Source organism: Squalius cephalus, assembly GCF_949319135.1.
Source record: "Squalius cephalus genome assembly, chromosome: 12".
NCBI lineage: Eukaryota > Metazoa > Chordata > Actinopteri > Cypriniformes > Leuciscidae > Squalius > Squalius cephalus.
Genome location: NC_137133.1, coordinates 17,130,217 through 17,152,069, shown reverse-complemented (window position 1 = coordinate 17,152,069; position 21,853 = coordinate 17,130,217). Strand labels below are relative to the sequence as shown.

Sequence of the window (21,853 nt, the reverse complement as noted above, 5' to 3'; positions counted from 1 at the left end):
ATACAATTGTATAAAAATAAATATACAACAGTGATTTAAAAATCAGAATAAAGGTGTATATAAAATACAATTCAAATAATTTTATTCAAATATATATATTCAAAGTAAATACTTATTCAATATTCAAATAAATACTTAATAGTAAAGTTCACAAACTCACAAAGCTTTATCCAACAGTCTCTAATGTCTATGGACAGCCTTACATTCCACAAAACAATAAGTTGGGCTTTATATTAGTATATGCTAATTACATTTATGAATGTGAAAATTGTTCAGAAATATTTCAGTAAAACAATTAAATAGAACACTTTTCATTCCCTTAAAATATTCGGTGAAGCCGAAAAAAGTGTGTTTTTTTCCATAAAACTGAAATTGAACATTTTCATTGATAAATAAATATGTCTGTATCTGACACCTCAGTATAACTGAATAATGGCAAAATAAACACAAGGTTTCATGATAGTTATTACAGAAAGTACATTTACGTGTTCTAAATTAACATTTGTACACTTAAACACAAATTGCATATTACGCTTAAGGTTTAATAAGGTTTTAATTTGTATCATGCACATAAAAACAGTTATTTAGAATGCAGTTTGCATTAAGTAGCATCCTAATAATACTCATATTTCATCAGCCATATAACACAAGGCATATTCCATTCAGCTATGATTTATTTTTTTCGAAAACATTCACGGTTGAACAGTTGATGGATTCGAGAACCGCTCGGACTAGATGAATCGTTTGACGACTCGTTCAGACTGATTCTGTGAACAGCAAGATCCGACTCAACAGAAAGATCCGTTCACTCATCGGACGTCGCTACAGAGCAGAGGGGCTCCACCACTACAGGGAGAAATACAGGCGGCATATTAATGGAAAGTGAACAGGTTGGCGTGTCCGCCCTATAAGTTTAGGACTGTAAGCGTGAATTCGCTTTTAATCAATGGCGTTTCAGGTTCGGCGTCTGTGATTGACGCATCTGTACAGATGCTGGCCGCTTTGGTCGCGCCGGAGGAAGGAGAGGTTTTGACATCGTTAGATTTGTTATCATAATCAGCTGACCGCGGCTGAAATCGCTCCGTTTGCTGTTTTCCAGAAAGCGTTGACAGCGATGAGCGCTTGTCAGGACAACACGTCTTTGAGTTTTTCGGAAAGCAGGGAAAATGTCAGCGGGAATGAATGGGGAAGGATGGATGATTCGTATACGTCTTGCTTTGACGAGCCCACGGGCGACGTGATACACGACGGGATGAATGCGGTGCAGTCGGGCATAGAAGTGCATCTGCCGCTTCCCCTAGGCCAACGCGAACTGATGCTAGGCCTGGTGGAAGAGGGTTTCCCCGTCTATCATGGCCGTCTCGGTTCTGATCCGGACTCGGATTATCTCGACATCCCCAGCGACCCGAACTACAGCGAGAGCGACGGGAACGTCACCACGAAAAAGCGCAACCGCTCCAACAGCTCGCGGCACCGCGGGGAAGTTGTAACGGAACTCGGACCCGAAGAGGTGCGCTGGTTCTACAAAGAGGACAAGAGGACCTGGAAACCGTTTGTTGGACACGATTCTCTGAAAATCGAGTTGGCTTATCGCAAATTCTGCGAGCTTAACCCGAACGAGGTCAAACGGAGGGATGCCAGTGAAGAAGCAGAGGATTTATTCGAGTCTCCGTCAGAATGTGAAGAGCCGGCGGTCCGGAGACAGTCCGCGGCGGCGGCAGCAGCATCGGCGCCGGGACACGAGAGCTCGGATGCGGGATGCTGCTCAACGGACGAGACGGAGTTGGAGTCGGACAGCATCAATGTGGAGGCAGTGTGTGTCCGTGGAGGACTCTACGAGGTGGACATTAAAGGGAAAGACTGTTATCCTGTATACTGGAACCGTGAGTGTTTTTACAATCTTATTGCATTAAAGAAAACAAACCCTAATTCAAACATATTTGTTATGTGGTGTTTGGAAAACAAAGAGAGGTTTTGCCGAATGTTCATGGAGGCTAGTTCTTCTTATACATACATACATACAAAGTTACAAGTTGTATGGCTGACAAAGCGCCATACAAGTATCCTAAAAGTAATGTAAATACTGTATTCCAAATCTTCTCTGAAGCCATACGATAAGAAACAGTGTTGGGCAAGTTACTCTAAAAAAGTAATTGATACTATAGCTATACATCATCAACAGTTTTATTACTCTATCTATAAAGTAGCCTATTGGATTGTATCACTAATTAGCCTACTTTAGTTAAACAATGCAAGGATAGACATGAAACTGCACTTTTGATTATTTCTAATAAACAATATTCAACTGCATAAATTATTCTTAAACTGACCAGAGTGTGTAAAGGGAGAAGGTTACATAAAAACATAAATTTTAACCTTACGTTTTGATGTTAAATCCACTATTGTTTTATATAGACTTGTTCTAGTCAACACCGTATTTTTAATGCGATTACATCAGAACAGAAGTAGGCTAACTGTAATTAAATTACTGAAAAAGTAATTCCTTACTTTACCTTTTCAAGGGAAAAGTAATTTACAGTAATTAGATTAATTAGTAATTTATTACACCCAACACTGGTGAGAAACAAAAACTGAAATTTACGTTTTTTTGTTTTTTTTTTGCCAAAAATCTTTGCAGTAGCTCTCAAATCATATTTAAGCATAAGCTCCATATCCAAACTTGACCCTGGAAGATGAATTGTGCCAGATTTTACGTCAATGTTCAAATGTGGCTTTCAGCAAATAACACATTACGGGTATTATCTAACGTCCTGTTCACACAGAACGCGTTTTTTACATTCCAGTGCGTTACTCTTCCATTGTTTTTCAATGTAAATACGCACTAGACGGACGTCTTTATCCGAGGCGCTCGCTTTCGCGTCTTTTGCAGCGTCTAGCGCATGACACGACATTCTAAAAACGCGAAACCGTGAAACGCAAAAATGTGTTATGTATCCTAATCCTCAAACAAAGGTAAAATTCGCCGAACAAGGGTACCGGTAAATGTGACCGCACCTTCAAGTCAAGTCAAGTCATTTATTATTGTCATTACAAGTTACCAAGTAAAATGATAAACTTACTTGAATGCTACTCCACAGACTATAGACAGACCAAATACAATAAACCTCACTTCTATATAAACAGGAATTACTATAGGAATTACCAAATGATTCCTAAACCATATGACAGGCGTAGCATGGCGCTTCGCTTCTCGTCTCGACCCGTGAAAGACACCTTTATATTGGTTCTTCAGTGGACATGAGCCGTAAAACAGCTGTAGGAGTGTGACCCAAATTTTCTGACACTGCCCGAAATTTGTCTGAGGCTAAGCTTCATCCCAAAGACCATTAAAATTGCCGTCTGTGAACATGACATGCTAGGTGAGCAAAGACTCGTGATTTTACCTCACGACAACAGAAATTCTTTAGGAAAAACAATTGTAAACCAAAACCGTACAGTGTGCTTAAGTCAGATGAATTGTTGCTTTAGGACAACAATTCGGACTGCTTGTCTTTACAGAACAGGACCACATCCCGGTCATGAGAGGCCAGTGGTTTACGGACGGTACCTGGTTGCCTCTGGAGGAAGAGGACAGTGACCTCATTGAACTGGATCACCTGGCCCGTTTCCGAGGCCAGCAGATGAAAGACACCTTTGATACGGAAGCGGTGGCCATCACGGTGGACAGCAAAGATGGTAACAGACCATGGAACCAATAGGACTCAGGGTTAGGGAGGCTTTGTACTAGGGGTCAAGCACACAAAAAAGATCGACTTAACATTGAAGCTTAGTTCAGCTGACCCAGAGGCACCGTCATGAATGTGCTACATCCCAAACCCAGACACATGTTTGTCCCATAACACATTTGAACTAAGTTAAACTGACTTGTATATACTGGTATCGATTTTCAGTTGTGTTTGCAAATACTTAAAATGACCCTTAATTGAAATGAACTGATCTAGTTAGACCACTTAAGATTACTTAACACTCAGGTAATTTGAAACAGACCTGTTTGACTTCTGCTCTTAATTCACTCAGCCATTCACAGTTTGAAACTGAGCCGTAGCCATGTGGACTGGCACAGCGTGGATGAAGTGTACCTTTACAGCGATGCCACCACCTCTAAGATTGCACGAACAGTCACTCAGAAACTGGGGTTCTCAAAAGGTTTGTAACACCCTTGATTAGTAAGTACTTTCTCAGTGGTGTTGTTTACTTGTAGACCACATGAAATGGCTTGATGAGTTCAGTGTTCTATGTTATGTTTTGTATTTTCTTGGGCAGGACATACTGAAGGCCCAATTTATTAAATAGGCCAAATGGCTAAACTCGAAATAACATACTGGCATACTATTTACTCTTACTATTTCTGCCATATAAAAGTGTAGATTCAGCGCGATTCACTACTTGCTAGTTCGATTGGACACAAAATTTGTGTGCAAGATGAGTCATCAATATTTTGAGTCTTTTTTTCTCACATGAAATGAAGAGAAAGACATTAACTTTTTAATTCATGGATCTGCTTAAAGTACATTATTGGAGTACACTAGCATACACATGATTTCAAAACAAATAGACATGGACTAAAAGCCAAAATAAAAACATTTAAAATTTTATGTGGTCTTTAAAGGTTTAGTTCACCCAAAAATGAAAATTATGTCATTAATTACTCACCCTCATGTCCTTCCAAACCCGTAAGACTTTCGTTCTTCTTCGAAGACGTTTTAATGAAATCTGAGAGCTTTCTGTCCCTCCATTGATAGCTACGCAACTAGCAGTTTGACCCTTCAAAAAGTTCATAAAGAGATTATAAAACTAATCCACATGAATTGAGCGGTTTAGTCCAAATTTTCTGAAGAGACACAATCACTTTATGTGATGACCAGATTAATTCTCGTGTTACGCAGCACATTTGAGCTTCAGCAAGAACCAATGAGGTTCATTCTTGTGTTACGCAGCACGTTTAAACTTCAGCGAGAACCAATGAGGTTCATTCTCGTGTTACGCAGCACGTTTGAGCTTCAGCAAGAGGTTTGTTTTTGCGCATCAAGCAGGTTCGGTTAAGCCTCTCTTTATGTTCACTGATCAATGTTTATATGTGAATAAAAGCCTAAATTAAATCTGTTCATCATATAAAGCTTGTCTCCTCAGAAAATTTGGACTAAACCTCACGATTCATATGGATTAGTTTTACAATCTCTTTATGAAATTTCTGAAGCGTCAAAGTGGTAGTTGCATAGACTGTCAATGAGGGACAGAAATCTCTTTCATTAAAAAATCCTTATTTTTGTGTGTTCTGAACATTAACGAAAGTCTAAAGGTGATGATACACAGGGCAACTTTTTGAGCAACGTTGATGGGCAATCTTGCCGAGCGATTGTTCCTTGGGCACTTTCACGTTGAAAATGGGCAATACATTTCTATCTGGATAATTTAGATGGGTCGTGGGCCCTGTGTCTCATCTGGTTGCCCGTTGACAGCAACATTGCCCAGCAACATTGCTCAAAAAGTTGCCCTGTGTATCATCACCTTAACGGTTTTGGAACGACATGAGGTAAATGATGACAGCATTTTCAATTTTGAGTGAACTAACCCTTGTGAAAAAGAAGTACACTTCAAAACTTTTAATTCAATATTATTACAAAGTGCACATTTTAAAAATCTCTTTAAAGTACACTTAAGCGGCCTTTTATTTGAATTAATTAATATTATATTATCTCTAAGTATAGTTTAAAAAAAAAAAAAACTTTTAAGATTGTACATTCAATACAGTTAAGTGCGCATCTTTTTCACAAGGGAAGTCACTGTTAAAACTAAAGATAAAATAAAGTGCATGGTATCAATTTAGCATGTCTGGTTAGCCTCCAGTAGTGGGACGCGTCTCCACCGAGGTTACGTGGAGGAGGCGGCTCTAGAGGACACGCCCCCTGAAACAACGCACATAGTCTTTGTGGTACATGGGATTGGCCAAAAGATGGATCAGGGGCGGATCATTAGAAATACAAGCATGTAAGTCCACAAATCACACAGCTGAGTCTGCAAAAAACATCTAGTCCTGAAACTGATGCATTTCATTGCCGGTTTAGGATGCGTGATGCTGCCCGCAAGATGGAGGAGAAGCACTTTTCTGACCGAACAAATGAACACGTTGAGTTCCTTCCCGTGGAATGGCGTTCTAAACTCGCCCTTGATGGAGGTATTGCCTATGGATCATGCTAAAAATATAAAGTGCATTATGTTTGAAAACTATTATCAGTGATAGACATGATTATGGTCTATTTTTGATAAAGTCTACTTTTTCAGACACCGTGGACTCCATTACTCCAGACAAAGTGCGAGGTCTGAGAGACATGCTGAACAGCAGTGCAATGGACATTATGTACTACACAAGCCCTTTGTACAGGGATGAGGTGATTTACATCTATAGTTCTCTACTCTTTCATTCATTTTGCTCTTTTTTCAGCTCTCTAACCCACATACAAGATTTTTAAAGCATCATATTTGGGCTCCTGATGTGAAAGCACATCAAAAAAAGTATACTTTAAAGCTCAAAAGACGTCCCACTCATACACAGACGCACACTCTGTCCCACTCTTTTCTAGTGCACAAATAAAGTGTCACACTTGTTCGTTTCACGCTCTCTGCACTTGCATCCTCAGATCACCCGGGGTCTGACCAAAGAGTTGAACCGACTCTACATGCTCTTCTGCGAGCGCAACCCAGAATTTGCAGAGAATGGAAAGGTGTCCATCGTCTCCCACTCACTCGGCTGTGTCATCACCTTTGACATCATGACAGGGTGGGACCCTGTGCGCTTTGTTCACAAAGACGTGGCAGATGCTGTGGAGGCTGATGTAAGCAGACAAGAGCGTCAGCTACTGGAGGATCTTCGTATGACATGCTTAAGGTTTACAACTACACTAAAAACACTTAAAAGTTCAAAAATTTAATATATGCTCATTAAAAATGCAACTCTGCTAATGTCTAGTATTTATGTAACTATTGTGCACTTTTATAAGACTTGAGACTCTTCAGACTAAATTATCAATGACACATTTTAAATATTTTGAAATGGAAAAAGCAACAAAATGGTCCCAGACATCCATCTAGTACATGTTCATATGTTCAGAATAACAGTGCGGGGCGGACACAAAAACACTTTCGGTGTGAAAAGTTGCCTTTAGATTAATTTTTTGTAGGTGAACATCCACTTTATCAATTGCTGTTTGCTTTCTGTGTTCTCAATACTGTCGGTTTTACTGACTGAGAAACCACTTTAGATGATTCAGTGAGACAGTGGATGCGAATCAATTCAGACTGTTTTGCAAACCTGTTTGGCCAACTTATTGGAAAGAGAGAACCGACTCAGATGAATGATTAATTCACAAATGTTTAGCATCGCTGGGTTGGTCAGTCACCAGAAATACGTCATATGTAAATACTGAAAAATCTGCAAGGAGAAAGTTCTCTGGTATTCACAGTATGTACAGCTGTAGGTGCCTGTAGCATTATAGCAAAATGCACTCAGAACACCCTTATAAGACACTAACAACCTCTCAGCAATCGCAAAGCAACAGTTTAACAATAACCATTCAGATGACATGCTAACCACCTCTCACAACACTCTAGCAACACGTTCACAATCAGCCAGAACACTCTAGTAACATGCTAACATCCACCCAGAACACACTAGCAAGTAACCCAACAACCACTCAGAACAGTATCTGTCACAAAACAGAAACTCAAGATCCAATTGCGAGTCAAATTAACAGTCTTTATTAGACAACTCCAAACACACAGTCTCAGTAGAAGTGCAGAATAAATCCGGCCGTGTAAAGTCTTCAGCAAAGACAAGGAATAACTTCATCCAGTCCTCACCATCCAGAGAATAGCAAGCAGATGAATACAGACTCGAGTCACTAGAAGAGCTGACAGAGAGCAAGACAAGACATGAGCAACAACGATCCGATAACACACACACAGAACGCCAGCCAGATAAAGACAGTTCAGATGAGTTACACCTGTGCCCAATCTGATTAACTCATCAGGTGCGCAGTGTTGTTAACACTAACAAGCCCAACGAGTGGACCTACACACAGACATACACACACACACACAGAAATGAGCATACGGATCCATGAACCGTGACATTATCAACATGCTAACATCCACCTAGAACACACTAGCAAGTAACCAACAACCACTCAAAACACAGCATCAACATGCTAACATCCACCCAGAACACACTAGCAAGTAACCCAACAACCACTCAAAACAGTATCAACATGCTAACATCCACCCAGAACACACTAGCAAGTAACCAACAATTACTCAGAACAGTATCAACATGCTAACATCCACCCAGAACACACTAGCAAGTAACCCAATAACCACTCAGAACATCGTATCGACATGCTAACATCCACCCAAAATAGACTAGCAAGTAACCCAACAACCACTCAGAACACAGTATCAACATGCACCCAGAACACACTAGCAAGTAACCCAATAACCACTCAGAACACCGTATCAACATGCTAACATCCACCCAAAATACACTAGCAAGTAACCCAACAACCACTCAGAACAGTATCAACATGCTAACATCCACCCAGAACACACTAGCAAGTAACCAACAATCACTCAGAACAAAGTATCAACGTGCTTACATCCACCCAAAATAGACTAGCAAGTAACCCAGTAACCATTCAGAACATCGTATCAACATGCTTACATCCACCCAAAATAGACTAGCAAGTAACCCAACAACCACTCAGAACACAGTATCAGCATGCTAACATGCACCCAGAACACACTAGCAAGTAACCCAATAACCACTCATAACACCTTATCAACATGCTAGCAAGTAACCAACAACCACTCAGAACACAGTATCAGCATGCTAACATTCACCCAGAACGCTCTAGCAAGTAACCCAACAACCACTCAGAACACAGTAGCAACATGCTAACATTCACCCAGAACACTCCAGCAAGTAACCCAATATCCACTCAGAACACAGTATCAATATGCTAACATCCACCCAGAACACACTAGCAACACACTAACAATCACTACCAACATTGTAGCGACTACATAGCAACATGCTAACATCCATTCAGAGCACAAGGCTGGGCAACTCTGACCCTCAAGATCCAGTTTTTGCTCCAACCCTGATCAAACCCACCTGCCTGTAGCTTTCTAGTAATTCTGAAGATCCTGGCTGCATCCGAAAGCTTAGGCAGCTGACTTGTTGCCTCTCTGTCCTATCAGGCACTGACTTCGCAGGCAGCGTTTGCACACGAAGCTACCTCACGAAAGTGATTTCGGACAGGCTTCTGAGACAGCTTTATGGTTTAATGATCTAGAGCTAAACAGAGAGAGCTTTGATGATTACTAAGCAAATATTTTTTTGCTTAGAAATAACATCAAAAGTGATATTGATCAAAATGTTGATCAAAAACGTACATTTACACACAAACTGACAAGCAAATGCAACGTTCAGACACCATCTTTGTTTTTTAGCTTAACTGTCACGAAATGGAACGCACATGATTTTGGGATATCAAAGGCAGCCTTAAAAATCAATCAGATGATTGTATCTCAGGAGACAGGAAGTGAAGCTAACGTTGGATTCGGACGTGCCTTGATGCATCCTCCGAAGGCTTTTAAGCCCTTGATTAGCTTGTTCAGGTGTGTTTGTTGGTTAGAGCTAAACTCTACTGGAAAGTAAATGTTATAGGCCAGAGTTTCCCAGCCCTGCCTCAGGATCTGTTTAACAATGTATAATAACCATCCACTCTTGCATTGTGGCCGTCGGTTTTGCACAGGCTAAGACCACTCTTGTTTTCTTCAGAAAATGTAAAAGTCGTTGTTATTGTTATTTTAATTTCGGTTTTATGATACACTAACATTTCTAAAGATTATCTTTTACAATCTGTTAGTTCTTAATGTATTATCCATTTGTTCAGTTGCCAGTTGCATTGATTTTACTGTTCTCATGTTGTTTCCGATGCAATCAATGGGTTATGTATTATTTAAAGGTTTTTAGTTTTGTGTGCACTCTACTCCATAATGACCATCCCTCTGTTAATCTGGTGTGTGTACTTTTCCTCTCCAAAAATCAAATTTAATATTAATTTGCAGAATGAGGGATTTGGAAGATAAGCTTCAGCATGTCCAAACCTCATCCTCAAGACCCTCTCCAGCCCTGAAATTCAAGGTACGTTAGTATAAATAACCTTCTCTTCTCCTTCCCACCATCTGTTTGTGTAAGTTTCATAAATAAACCATGTGATTTGGGGTTGTAGGTGGAGAACTTCTTCTGCATGGGATCTCCTCTGGCTGTGTTCTTGGCTTTGCGAGGTGTCCGTCCTGGAACCGACGGAACGCAGGACAACATCCTACCTAAATATATCTGCCAGCGGCTTTTCAACATCTTCCATCCCACTGATCCTGTAGTGAGTGATGGTTTTTGGAGTATAAAGATAGCCTAGGATCAGATTTCTCAGTACAGGTCCATATAAATTATGAGCCCATTTAAAAAAAATAAAAAAATAGTCTTAGAAGTAAAATGATTGGTAACACTTTACAATAAGGTTTCATTTCTTAACATTAGTTAATGTGAACTAACAATGAACAATACTTCTACAGCATTTATTAATCTTGGTTAATGCAAAAGGGTTAGTTCACCCAAAAAGAGATTTTGTCAAGAAGTCAAAATATCCTGAAGAGACTCATTCACTTTATATGATGAATAGATTTAATTTAGGCTTTTATTCACATTTAAACATTGATCAGCATAAAACATAAATAGAAGATAAACTGAACCTGCTTGAGAACAAACCTCAGTGGTTCTTGCTGAAGCTCAAACGTGCTGCGTAACACAAGAATGAACCTCATTGGTTCTTGTTGAAGCTCAAACGTGCTGCGTAACACGAGAATGAACCTCATTGGTTCTTGCTGAAGCTCAAACATGCTGCGTAACACAAGCATGAACCTCATTGGTTCTTGCTGAAGCTCAAATGTGCTGCGTAACACGAGAATGAACTTTATTGGTTCTTGAGGAAGCTCAAACGTGCTGCGTAACATGAGAATGAACCTCATTGGTTCTTGCTGAAGCTCAAACGTACTGCGTAACACAAGAATGAACCTCATTGGTTCTTGCTGAAGCTCAAACGTACTGCGTTACACACGAGAATGAGCGTCACTGGTTCTTGCTGAAGCTCAAACGTGCTGCGTAACACACGATAATGAGCCTCATTAGTCCTTGCTGAAGCTCAAATGCGCTACGTAACACGAAAATTAACCTCATTGATTCTTGCTGAAGCTCAAACGTGCTGCGTTACACACAAGAATGAACTTCATTGGTTCTTGCACGTCAAGCGAACATGCTTGGGCTTCCATTTATCATAACTTATGTCTTGAGTCGATGAATGTTTATAATGTGAATGTGATGAATGTGAATAAAAGCCTAAATCTGTTCAGCATATGAAGCTATCATGTAATGTTCAAAACTAAAAGAAGTTCAAATAAAAAAAAACATGTCTTGAGATTCGAGACTTTGTGCGGCTCTTTGTATTAAACTATTCTGTACATACATGATGCTGTTTTATTCATAATTGTTTATGTATGAAATTATACGATTTTTAAATGTTAGTGTATTTATTTATTTTTTATTAACAAGACATAGGTGCTTTATACTAAGTAAGAGACCAATGAATTGCATATATATAAATATATAAATATAAATATATATATATATATATATATATATATATACTGTATACACACACACAAGTACAAATAAAGGAGAGAGAAAAAAGAGAAAATAATTTTGAATAAACAGTTTATTATTTTTTGTAATTAAAGTTGTATAATATCCAAATATCAGTCAGAAAATATGAATATCTTCTAAATATGAAAATATGAATAACATCTAAATAAAAACAAATGGTTTCCTGCAGGCATACAGATTGGAGCCTCTCATCCTGAAGCATTACAGCAATATATCACCTGTCCAGATTCACTGGTGAGTAAAGCGATGCTTTAGCTAAATTGAAATTCTTCCTTTTTTTCACTAATAATCATAAAGGATAAAGTAATCAATAAGAAATGTTTTTTTTTATCAATAAAAAGTACGTAAGTGTGAATTTAAAAAAAATTTTTTTTACAATTTTATTTTTTAGGTACAACACCACCAGCCCCACACCGTATGACCAGATCCGTCCCACTTTACTGAATCCGTCAAAGGAAAGTGCTTATGTGTCCGATACAGAGAGCCTCCCGAGCCCATGCACCTCCCCTCCACAGCCCCGCAGACACTATGGCGAGTCTATCACCAACCTGGGCAAGGCCAGCATCATGGGTGAGATGGAGAGGAAGATTGTTAAAGACGACTGGAAGTGTAAAACACTTGCAGGGAGTGCAGGATGTATAGTGTGTGATGTAGGAGTAGAATTATGGTTCCCAAATTTCGAGATAATGGCGTTCTGCCTTCAATTACTGAGCATTTGCAGTTTAAAGCATCTGATTTTAATGTAAAAGCGATAAACAGAAACAACTCAGCAAAGCATCGGATCAATAGAAAGCAATTAGGAAGTGTCAATATAATAAATCTTATAAATATTTTATATATATATATATATATATATATATATATATATATATATATATATATATACATATATATATATATATATATATATATATATATATATATATATATATATATAATCATTGAATGGTGTTCAGTTTTATGACCGTAGATTATTGTTTGTAGATACCATAAAAGCAAAGTTCTTTGTAACTTCTCTTATAAAAAAGTATGTCTTTATAATTTCCAAATATAGTTCACTCTAAAATGAATGTTGATAAAGATTAGCGTTCACTTATTATAAAGTTAAGCATACACCATTTATCTTGTTTAACACATACATTTTATCATCATTTGTTATATCCAGCAAAGCAAACTATCAGATTGAAGGGTGATTCTTACAAAAGTGGGTTTTCTTCAAGCTTTGTTTCATGGTAAGTTTAGGAGTCTTTCCAAAAAAGTTTTTTTGGAGACTCCAAAAGGACACCAAATAACCAAGTGATATAAGGAGTACATATAATTCATACATTTCAGGCATCCAAATGTTTTGGACTGATTGTTTGAATTAATTTGCTTACTGGATCATTGGACTGAAAACTTTCCCCTAGTTTAGTGGCTTAAAAGGATCTGATCACAAACATAGAAGCGAAATCGGAATTAATAGGTAAGGATAGAAATTTCCACTTACCAGGGTTCCGCTGAGTGTGATAAACCCCCGACTTCTAAGATCATCTAACTGTGTGGCGTAAATTACATAAATGACGCAATTTCATGAGCTTCAGTCATTTATTTGCGTTAAATTATTTTAACATGTTAACAATTTTGAATTAATTGCACGAGTTAACGTGTTAACGTTGACCACAGATCCAGCAACCTCTCAGTTGCTTACAGTGATGCATCAATGGCGGAGGAGTTGAACCATTTATTTGCCTGTTTTGAGTTTGAGTCTGCTTAGGCAGCCACATTACATCCAACAGGTCACAGTAGCCACATCTTCATTGTGGAGGAGCAAGAGGTGAGGCGCACACTGAGGGCGGTGAATCCAAAGAAGGCTGCAGGACCCGATGGCATCACTGGATGGGCTCTGAAGGACTATGCAAACCAGCTTGCAGGGTTTTTTACTAAGATCTTCAACCAGTCTCTGTTCTGGTCCACCATTCCACCCTGTCTGAAGTCCTCACTTATAGACCCACTGCAAAAAAAAAACCCTACCGTTAAAAGCCCATGGGCAGATTTACTAAACAGGGCAAATTGAGCGTGAGAGCGCAATTCCAAAACAGCACAGATGGGAGTGGAAAGTTCTGCACGTGATCGACTGACTTTAGAGTCCTTAACACCACCAAGACCAAAGAGCTGATCGTAGACTACAGGAGGAATAAAACAATCATTCAGCCCTTACTCGTTTCTGGGCGTCCACATTGATTGGAGTGCCAATACCACAGCACTAATAAAGAAGGCACAGCAGAGATTTGACCTCCTGAGGATACTCTGGAAGAACCATCTGACTGAAAATCTGCTTAGTAGTGGTTTAGTAGCTGGACTGTAGCGGAGAGGAAAGCAATTCAGAGGGTCGTCACCTCTGCCCAGAATATCATGGGCTGCCCTCTCCCCTCGTTGGAACATATGTACAGTTCCCGCTGCCTCAGGAAAGCCTATAACATCCTTAGGGACTCCTCCAACCCTGGTCTCCACAGGACAGTAAAATCACGGACAAACAGACTTAAAAATAGTTTTTACCCCAGAGCCACAGTTGCACTAAATGCTGCAAAGCTTTAAAGTAAGTCTTGAATTTACAAATGGGAAATATCCATTAAGTGAAATTAGGGCTATCACGTTATCAGATTTTTCACACCACGGTTATAGAGGCCAAACTAATTCACGGTAACAATATCTATAGAAACCTTAGAAAAAAAGAAAGAAAGAAAAAAAAACTATGTTATTAGTCAAATCTTTACTTTGTTTATTTTTTGTTTTGCTTTCTTTTTGTAGCCAATGAATACAACACTCTACTGTTGCATTGCCCATTGCATACAACACTTACAACAATGGAGACTCTGGCTTTCTCTGGCTTCTTTGACGCTGCCTAAGAAATAACCAGGAGAGAGACAAGTTCATTATTAATAGTTTTTAAACACAACTAATACCTTAACCTGTTAACTTGAGTCTCCATTTGGAACCCAAATCCAATAAATGGCATACCCAAATTAAAATACATAGTTTATGAAGCCTTCGGACTTCAAATATTGTAAACTCATTTGAAAGAAAACATTTGGCAGCTTGTTGTCATTTCGTCAGAATTAATTAAATAATTGATACAATTCGGAGATTTATGGAACATTTTTAAGACAATGCTATATGATTTAATTCAGAGGAGACTAAAATGTTAAGCGTTTCAGCTTAGCACAGCATCAAAATACAATTCATTAGAATAACAGCATATTATACTCCAAAATCACTTTATAGCGTCAGCCAAGTGATTGAAATAACTTACTTCTGTTGTTTCTTCTTCTTCCTTCACATTGAACTGATGTGGCTTCTTATCACAGAATGAGGCAGAAATTATTATTTTATAGTATTTATACAGTGATAAAAACCGTCTATTAGCATTGCATTATAGATTATTCTGATGACAATAACCAAGATGGCATGAAGAACACAGATAAACCATATTCCATAGTCACAATGGTGTGTTAATTCTCTTCATGTTTAATCAGTCAAAATGTCTCTACCTGCATTTTATTCAGCTAAAGCGATGGCTGGATGCCTTTGTCCATATTAGAGATTTCCTGGAACATCAAAAGTGTGTTTCTCACTTGTGGACTTTCTGCGCAAATGTGCCCTCCAGTGTTGAGTATGAATGAAACAAATTACATGTGAGAGTTTAGCATTCCATAATGCTGACATCACATTTTGTATGTCACATGACATTTTGGGTAAAAATACAATAAAAATATTCCTCTCTAAAGCTATTTGAAGTAAACATATGATAATCCGTATGTTTTTATCCGAATTAGCACACTTTTGGACTAAAAGCCTCAAGGGATGTAAATATAACAAAACACAGAGAGGCGTCATCAGTTAACAGGTTAATGTAACATTTTCCGTTTCTGGACTAGCAAAATAATTGCAACTTACTCTCTGTATAGTGGTGAAATCTGCAGGATGTGGGTGAACAGGTTGCTGGTATTGCCCCCTTTTGTGCTCACAGTTGATCAGCGAGTCCTGCAGAATGGGGTGTCTAAGAAATCATTTTCTGTCATCCAAAAAAACTCCATACTTGTTTTTTGCAGTTGGATGGCAATGCAACAGTAAAGTATCATTATTAATTTTGTATAGTATACGATGACAAAAAAGATATTCAATTCAATTATAGTTATCACTTTTGGTGTGAACAGGCCTTTAAAATGTAACAGTAACTACATACATGTGTATTTTTCCACAGGAGCGGCAAGTATAGGTAAAGGCATCGGAGGTATCCTGTTCTCCAGATTTTCCCGCTCGAGTGGACAGGTGGGGGGTGTGGAGGAGGAGCCATCAGACTCAGAAGGTGGGGCATGTGAGAAAGGGGAAGAGGGCAGATCTGTGGAGTTAGACGATAAACCGGAGGAGAAGATTGAGGAGAAAATCGAGGAGAAGGCAGGAGACACCAGCATGTCACAATCAGCCTCTGTCATTATGGATAACTCCTCCTGTAAGTGGCTCCGAAATTGTGCACTGCTGATTTAACAGCTTTCTGATAACGATAGTTTTTATTGATAACCTTTTTATAATAATGGAAGCCTGTTTCTGCCTCTAAATAAAAAAATAAAAAAGGCTAATTGTGAGATAGTTTAAAATAAGAAGTAAAGTCAAATTGTCAGATAAAAAGTTGCAATCACGTAACACAAAGGTGCATTGCGAGATTTAAAATCTCGTTGCAAGATACAAAGTCTAAATTGAGATATAAAGTCAATTTAAATATATAGCCCCATTTTATAAAATAAACTCACAATTTCAAGAAATAAAGTTGCAATCATAAGAAACAAAGTCATGAAATATATTCAAATTGGCAGATATAAAGACACAGTGAGAGATATAAAGTCGCAATTATGAAAAATTGCGAGATGTGAAATTATGTTGCGGATATAAAGTCACAGTTGCCAAAAACAAAATCACAATTGCTAGATATCAAATCATGTTCAAAAATGTACATTATGGAGTTACTGTCACATTGCAAGTTGCACTTCCAAATCGCAATTGTTAGCTATAACATCACACTGGAAGATATAGGGCCCTATTATAACGATCTAAGCGCATTGTCTAATGCGTACGGCGCAAATGCACTTAGGGCTTGTCCGAATCCACGTTTGCTAGTTTAAAAATGGTCGGCGCGCCCAACGCATGGTCTAAAAGGGTTGTTCCTATTCTCTTATTGAGTAATGGGTGTGTTTTGGGCGTAACGTGCAATAAACCAATCAGAGTGTCATCTCCCATTCCCTTTAAAAGCCAGTTGCAATCGCACCATGGCGGATTCGCTATTTACACGGTGGAATTTGTATGCAAAAAAACTGAACGCTTCTCTAGCAAGGAAACAGATCAGCTTGTGCACGAGGTTAAAGCGCGCGAGTAGACCATCTACGGGACAAAGTGAACGCGCGTTGTGGACCCGCCTATAGGCGTACATTACTAACGCACTCTTTAAATGACAAAAATAAATAAAATTGCGCCATTGACTTTAGACCAGGTTTCAGTTGGTCAATGGACCAGTCTATTGTTGGCATAAAAGATCTAGTCTAGATCTATTTCAGCTGCCTCAAAATAGCAACACGCCAACAATGCACCTGAACACTCCTCGTTTTCAGACCAGCACGCCCGTGGACGCGCAAATGAGCGCAAATGCATTTGCTATTTAAACAACGTGGCAATGGACGTAATGATAAAAAATGATAACGATGTCGGGCTGAAACTAGCAAAAAACACTTGCGTCGCATTGCACCGGGTGTATGATAGGGCCCATAGTTCCAATTTGAAGAGATACAGTTATAATTTGCTAACTATAAAGTTACAATTTGTGGTATAAAGTCAAATTGTTTGATATAAAGTTACGACAAAGTCACAGTCGCACGAAATAGTTTTTTACTCTGAGGCGGAAACGGCTTCCATAAAGATCTTTGATGATTTGTAAATTCGCTTGTGCAGAGAAATTCATCAGACCACGAACACCTGTCCTTCTTTTTACTGTTTTTCAGTGGAGCTTGAGCAACGCATCGACTTTGAGCTGAGGGAGGGCCTGGTGGAGAGCCGCTATTGGTCAGCGGTGACGTCACACACGGCTTATTGGTGCTCACACGATGTGGCTCTGTTTCTGCTAACGTTCATGTACAGGCCAAATGAAGCGAATGACATGACAGAGGACAACCCTGAATCATAACACACACACACACACACATATGAACTCTCGCACCCTTGATCACTCCCTTAATTTAGTTTAGCAGACCTTGTTCACTGTGCGTCAGGGATCCTTGCCTTGTTTCTCCTTAATTTTAGAAGCACACCCATGGAAGAGACTTACTCTCTCCCCTACATCCGCAAACTAGGATTGTTCTTAACATCGATCGATGAAATGATGACTATGATCCTACTTGTTTCAGCTTGGACAATTCACACCTTGAATCTTCCCAAAGTTGCAAACTCTTCATATTGACTGATGTGTATTAACTTAACTTGTGGTTGGATAGTATGACTGACAAGAATCTGCTGAATTGGAGGTTCACAATCAGAAGGGTTTGAGGAATGCATCTTATGTGATCTATTTATTGGCCTAACAATTATACTTTTTAAGATTTTTTTATAAATTAAGCATTACTTGTATGTTTACTTTATTTAGATGATAAAAAATAATCTGCATCTCTCCTAAAAGTGGCCAAATATTGAGTTGATAGTTGATGGAAGCAGTGCATATAACCACATTATTATATATTCACCCTCATGTGGTTCCAAATCCATGTGACTACAAAAGGAGATATTTTGAAGAATTTTACTAGTCGCTTTTTTTTCATGCTATTACAGTGAATGGAGACCAGTGTTATTTTGGCATAAATTATATACTTTTGTAATATTTTCTGGTTTCATTTAAATTTTAGTTAAACTTAATTTTGTTGTTTGTTTTTGTCATTTTTATTAGTTTCTTTTATTTATTTTTTTAATGTCTATACAGGTTTTGTTTCGTTTCAAATTTACTAAAACTAAAACTTCAGTTCATTTTAGTTAATTTAGTGCTTTTTTAAAGTGAAAATGAGAAATGTTGCCTTTTTATTTTATTTCTGTTGCCTCCTATTTTATTAAGTATTTAATGGTTTTAGTTTTAGCTAACGATAATAACTTTGAAGACTGAAGCTTTTATGTTTCAAAAAGCACCATGAAGTTTCATAAAAGGGAAAATATTCCCATTCCTTTGAATTTAATGTGAACAGACTAAAATTGAATTCGGTATTCCCCAAACATGCTGTATATTCTTAATCCAGTACATTCTTAAAGGGATAGTTCACCCACAAATGACAATTCTGTCATCATTCACTCACCCTTATGTTGTTACAAACCTGTATGAGTTTCTTTCTTCTTTTGAACACAAAAAAAATATATTTTGAAGAATGTTGGTAACCAGACAGTTGATGATAACCATTGAATTTCATAGTTTTTTTTTTTTTTTTTTTTCCTACTATGGAAGTCAATGGTTACCATCAACTGTCTGGTTACCAAAATTCTTCAAAATGTATTATTTTTATTTCAACAGAAGAAAGAAACTTGTACATGTTTGGAACAACATAAGGGTGAGTAAATGATGACAGAATAAAAAAAAAAAAAATTGGGGGGTGAACAATCCCTTTAAGAAATGATCCATTAGTCTTACATTGAAGAAAGGAAGTCACGTGGGTTTGGAATCTCATTGGGGAGGATTATGACAGAATTGGTATTTTTGGGTGAACTATTCCTTTAAAGACATTTCCGGTCTTGTTCCCTCTACCTTTTTTCTAAAACACCGAGACATTAGTTTCTCATCTACAATCGCATGATAGACACTGAAATCTACTGCATATTTGAACTGCACCCTTTGCTATGATTATCTCCACCGAATTATAGTTTATTCTTTGGCATGCATGAAAGAGAAAGTCCACAGAGGCTTAAACGAAAAAAAAAATCCTTAAAACTGGATCTCCTCTTAGTTCTGTCCAGGTTGAAACACTTTTTTCATATTTAGCATACTCTTTTATGCCAACAATGTGCAATCGGCATATCAAACACATTACTGTTTTCTAATGTATTACTGCACTAAAGAACCACACAGTCACAAAGACATTGCCATTTTGAAACGACTATCTTTTTTTTTGTGTGTGTGTTAAGTTCATGTTTTATGTATTCATTTTGTATGATTTGTTTTACAGTAGTCCTGAAAATTGACACCCCCATGCCTTTACGATGACAAGAGAAAAGCACTTAACATTTCTCCTTACCTCACCCTTGAATGTGCCAATAAACTGAACTGTGAGATCTTCATTAGGTCTGTGGTCAGAGGGTACGGTCTGCATTATGTGCATATATATTAGAACTGGACTCCAGCGTGTCTGTTCATGTTTAGCTTCAGTGAACGCCGAGCTGTTCCTCTTTTACGAACCTCGTGATTTTCATTAAAGTTGATATCGACCGCCTGCTCTGTCTCATTCTGTGAATTACTTTTAAATCCTGACTCTATAGTTAATATATAGGATCAACTAGTGTTGCTGTGGACCTTGAAGTAAATGGAAAGCAATAGAACTGTATTCATCTCTGAGGGGTCATTTAGTTTTAGCAATACACAATGGACACTAGAGCTGGTGGGTTGTGTCACAGGTCACCAGTAGCATATCACCAATGCTTCACATATATCTTGTTAATGTCAAATGCTGTGCATAATATAAAACTCAACTGTATTTTAATGTAAATCCATGTCTTTTTTTTTTGTTTTTTGTTTTTTCAGCTAACAATATTTTGGGCCAGTGTTTGTTATATGTGTTAAGATAGTAGCCTAAATTGCTTATACTTTTTAAATTTCTATTTTCTATTCCACCAATGACATGCTAATAATTTGAGATATTGTTGTGCCTTTACAGCTGGGCTATGATAATGATGAAAATGATCAAATTGAACCCCTTAACTGTTGATCATAGACGTGAAAATACACTGTCCGAACTGAAATGTTTTTAATTCATGAATGCTTTGGAATACAGACGGGTTGGTCTCTTTTTAAAGAAGACACTCAGCAGATTATTGCTACATTTTACTTTTGTATTAGATTTTTATTATTATTTTTATTTGTATTTTATTGTATACAATATTTAATCTACAATTGCTATAAAACCAAAGCCATATGTCTAACCAAGTTGTGTTCCAAATTTGAAGTTGATATCACAAAAATTTAAGTTCCCATGAGATTGTGTTTAAGTGTTGTACCAAAAATAGCCACCGGGTGACAGCCACATTCCATTGATTTTTTTTTTTTTTTTTTTTTTTTTTTTGATGCACTCTTTCAGTCACAAATTAATACAATTCTGTCACAATATCACTTCTGTCACAAAACAATCACCAAACATGGAACCTTGAGTCTCAGACCTCTCCAAGGATGTGTTTTGTCAAGGTTAGGAAAGGTTTTGATTATAAAATTTTGTCATATGAAACATGACATCGCCACTAATGGGGGAGGAGACCCAGAATTTAATGGAAACGCAATGTTTGATTTCAAAATGGTTTTCACGTGATGAATACTGATACTGTAAGCTTTCGAATGATACCACATTTATGATGATTAATAAAATATGTGGGGGGAAAAGGGCAACAAAAAAAGAGCGCCACGAGTCCCGCTAGCTAGCATGGTGAAAGTTAACATGTATGACATAAATTATGAACTTTCTATTGACAAAGTGACAAATATGACAAAGTGAATTTCACATGAATATTAAGCAGATAAGAAATGTTTCCTGAGCATCAAATCATATAGAATGATTTCTGAAGGATCATGTGACACTGAAGACACTGAAAATTCAGCTTTGATCACAGGAATAAATAATATATAAAAAATAAAACTAGCTGTTTTAAATTGTAATAACATTTTGCAATATTAAGGTTTTTACTGTATTTTTTATCAAGTATGGTGAGCATTAGAGACTTTCATGAAACATCGTGTCGAGGCCAATTTTGAACGGTAATATTTGATTATATTATATTAGGAACCAACTGAGATCAAAC

At 37.8% G+C, this 21,853-nt stretch overlaps 1 protein-coding gene and 1 long non-coding RNA gene across 2 annotated transcripts; one reads left to right on the top strand and one right to left on the bottom strand.

The window, feature by feature from the left end:
* The first annotated feature begins 807 nt into the window (after nucleotides 1-807).
* On the top strand, nucleotides 808-19,873 carry ddhd1b (DDHD domain containing 1b). Its single transcript, XM_079887868.1, has 13 exons — nucleotides 808-1,883; nucleotides 3,520-3,696; nucleotides 4,039-4,167; nucleotides 5,862-6,009; nucleotides 6,087-6,196; nucleotides 6,304-6,410; nucleotides 6,660-6,907; nucleotides 10,147-10,222; nucleotides 10,311-10,460; nucleotides 11,967-12,031; nucleotides 12,189-12,367; nucleotides 16,038-16,286; nucleotides 17,824-19,873. Exons 1-13 carry the CDS (start codon nucleotides 1,115-1,117, stop codon nucleotides 18,003-18,005), a joined length of 2,589 nt encoding a protein of 862 aa, XP_079743994.1. The 5' UTR covers nucleotides 808-1,114; the 3' UTR covers nucleotides 18,006-19,873.
* LOC307168191 lies at nucleotides 13,346-15,493 on the bottom strand. Its single transcript, XR_013822905.1, has 3 exons — nucleotides 15,325-15,493; nucleotides 15,087-15,131; nucleotides 13,346-13,787 (listed from the first exon to the last, which is right to left on the bottom strand). It is a non-coding gene; the product is annotated as an uncharacterized lncRNA (long non-coding RNA).
* Nucleotides 19,874-21,853: the final 1,980 nt, after the last annotated feature.

What these genes read in the sequence shown, in the direction of transcription:
- ddhd1b (XM_079887868.1), top strand. Translation starts at nt 1,115, where the DNA reads ATGAGCGCTTGTCAGGACAACACGTCTTTGAGTTTTTCGGAAAGCAGG. An exon ending in CACGGTGGACAGCAAAGATG is followed by an intron (nt 3,697 to 4,038) that starts GTAACAGACCAT and finishes TAATTCACTCAG; the next exon opens with CCATTCACAGTTTGAAACTG. An exon ending in GAAACTGGGGTTCTCAAAAG is followed by an intron (nt 4,168 to 5,861) that starts GTTTGTAACACC and finishes ATGTCTGGTTAG; the next exon opens with CCTCCAGTAGTGGGACGCGT.